Source organism: Pterocles gutturalis, unplaced genomic scaffold, assembly GCF_000699245.1.
Source record: "Pterocles gutturalis isolate BGI_N339 unplaced genomic scaffold, ASM69924v1 scaffold36312, whole genome shotgun sequence".
NCBI lineage: Eukaryota > Metazoa > Chordata > Aves > Pterocliformes > Pteroclidae > Pterocles > Pterocles gutturalis.
Window position 1 is genome coordinate 6,400 of NW_010113981.1, and position 1,969 is coordinate 8,368.

Genomic DNA, 1,969 nt, shown 5'->3' on the forward strand with positions numbered 1-1,969 from the left:
CAGAGTGTCTCCCCATGAGATCTCAGTGCTCGTTTCACTCACATCCACTGCACAGCAAAGGCAGTATAGAGACAAAAACTAATTCTGAGCTACCTCTGGAACAGAAAACCAGTGGCATTAGCATTGTTAAGGCTCATTAGCCATGCTGAAAGGCAGATCTGGAGTAGTGACATGCTTGACCTAACAGCTCAGCTTTGTGGTTCCAGATATCCTCTCTGCATCCTCATCTACTGCATGGGCCCAAGCGTGCCTTAAAATGATCCCACTCTGCACTGAAAGGTGCTAGTAATTTCAAGTGGATTAGAGTAGCTCCTATGTCTATTCTTCCACCCAGATTCCACCCTGTTCTGCAGAACCTCAGCTCATCTGGCTCCACCACCACCTTGTCTACCAGAGCATCTCCTCTTAGAGTAGTTCCTATGTCTATTCTTCCACCCTGTTCTGCAGAACCTCAGCTCATCTGGCTCCACCACCACCTTGTCTACCAGAGCATCTCCTCTTACCTTCTGCACCGGGTGGGCTGGAGGCTGCAGCGCTGGCTTGGGCTTGTTCAGAGTTTTGGCATGGAGGTGCAGGGCCAGGATATCCCCAGCAGTGCATCCATGGGAAGGGTGGAACACCATGTCGCATTTTACGGAGCCAGCGTCCTCGGGGAAGCCACTGTAAAGGGTAATGTTCATATGAGTCTGTTCACACAGCCAGGTTCTGAGACTTAAATCTGAGGAACATCCCATTTGTTAGCTCCCCTCCATAGATTCTGCTCACCTCAAATGGATTTAGCAGTGGACTTTGAAACATCACCATGTTGTGCTCCTTGTGGATGCCTTTACCCTCGCAGGTGCTGCACAGGTCGTAGTCTGGACAGACGGTGCACTTGAACCTGGCCCCCACCACTGGCCCTTCGCAGCCATCGCAGATCACGTTGGGGTGCACCATGTCACGGGGAGGCTCCTGGCTGCACTGCGAGCGATGTTCTCGCCTGCACTCCTTTTTCTCTGTTAAGGAAAGGAAACTTTCCATCAAGAATGAGGTTACTATTTAAAGGCTGGAAATCGGGCAGAGGGGCAGGAAGCACAAGCAGCCCTTGTCAGAGCAGTATTGACTTACTAGGTCAGTTTATTTTTATACTGGCTGCCAAACACAAGCTGGGGGCATGTAAGAGAACTTAAACCAAGTGCAAAGGGGTTCATAAAGATACCTGCTCCTCAAACTGAGCATACCTTACCCTTAATGGTCTCTTGGCATGTTTATTTTAGATTAGTACTGCACTACCCCATTTGGCTTCTCATCCTACCTTCCTAAGCACTGCAGGAACAAAATGTTTCTGGAGAGGGAGTTGGGAAGAAATGCCAGGAGGCATTAACAGATGAGAATGGGGACAACAGCCGCTGGCTTGTGTAACTCATTAAGACGGACTGCAAATAAAGCTTTGCGGGTATCTATGGGAACAGAAGGGACTAGGGAGCAACAATGCGCTAAATAAGCTGGAATTAAGGCTTCCTAACACACTGCTGTGACTATTAAAGGTACCAGTGGCAGGCCAGCGTTACCAGGGAGCCAGCGTGACAACAGTGGCTTGCATTGGGCCAGCTGAGATGACAGGGCGAGGAGGAACCTTGTGATCCCTTTATCCCACCTCAGCAGGGAGGATCCAGATCCTGGCCCATCAGCCTGCCCTTTATTTAACCTTCTCCCCCAAGGCTGCAGGGGACCCCAGGCCCTTGAGGCCAAGGGGAAGGGCCAGGGCTGGCTTCGCCCCTTTCCTGAGCCTGGCACAGCGCAAAGCCGGAGATCTGCTCCCACCCCGGGAGCTGCGTGGCATTACCTTTGATGTAAACACGGAAGATGCCATCCTGCACGTAAGGCATCGCCATCTCCAGCTCCTCATCAGTGGAAAAAGCGATCAGGTCTCCATCTTCATCTAGAACGGGTAAAGCACAGGATAAGTGCCCGGGCAGGGGTCATAGGA

The 1,969-nt window shown here is 51.3% G+C and overlaps 1 protein-coding gene across 3 annotated transcripts in view; it reads right to left on the bottom strand.

Annotated features, from left to right (window-relative positions):
- Positions 1-1,916, bottom strand: part of SQSTM1 (sequestosome 1) — a 4,264-nt gene extending 2,348 nt beyond the window's left edge. For all 3 annotated transcript variants that reach the window (XM_010074707.1, XM_010074705.1, XM_010074708.1), the window contains exons 1-3: positions 1,826-1,916; positions 766-995; positions 504-660 (exon numbers count right to left, since the gene is read on the bottom strand). In XM_010074707.1, coding sequence (XP_010073009.1) covers positions 504-660; positions 766-995; positions 1,826-1,874 — 436 coding nt within the window. In that variant the 5' untranslated portion in view covers positions 1,875-1,916. The remainder of the gene's footprint in view (positions 1-503; positions 661-765; positions 996-1,825) is intronic.
- Positions 1,917-1,969: the final 53 nt, after the last annotated feature.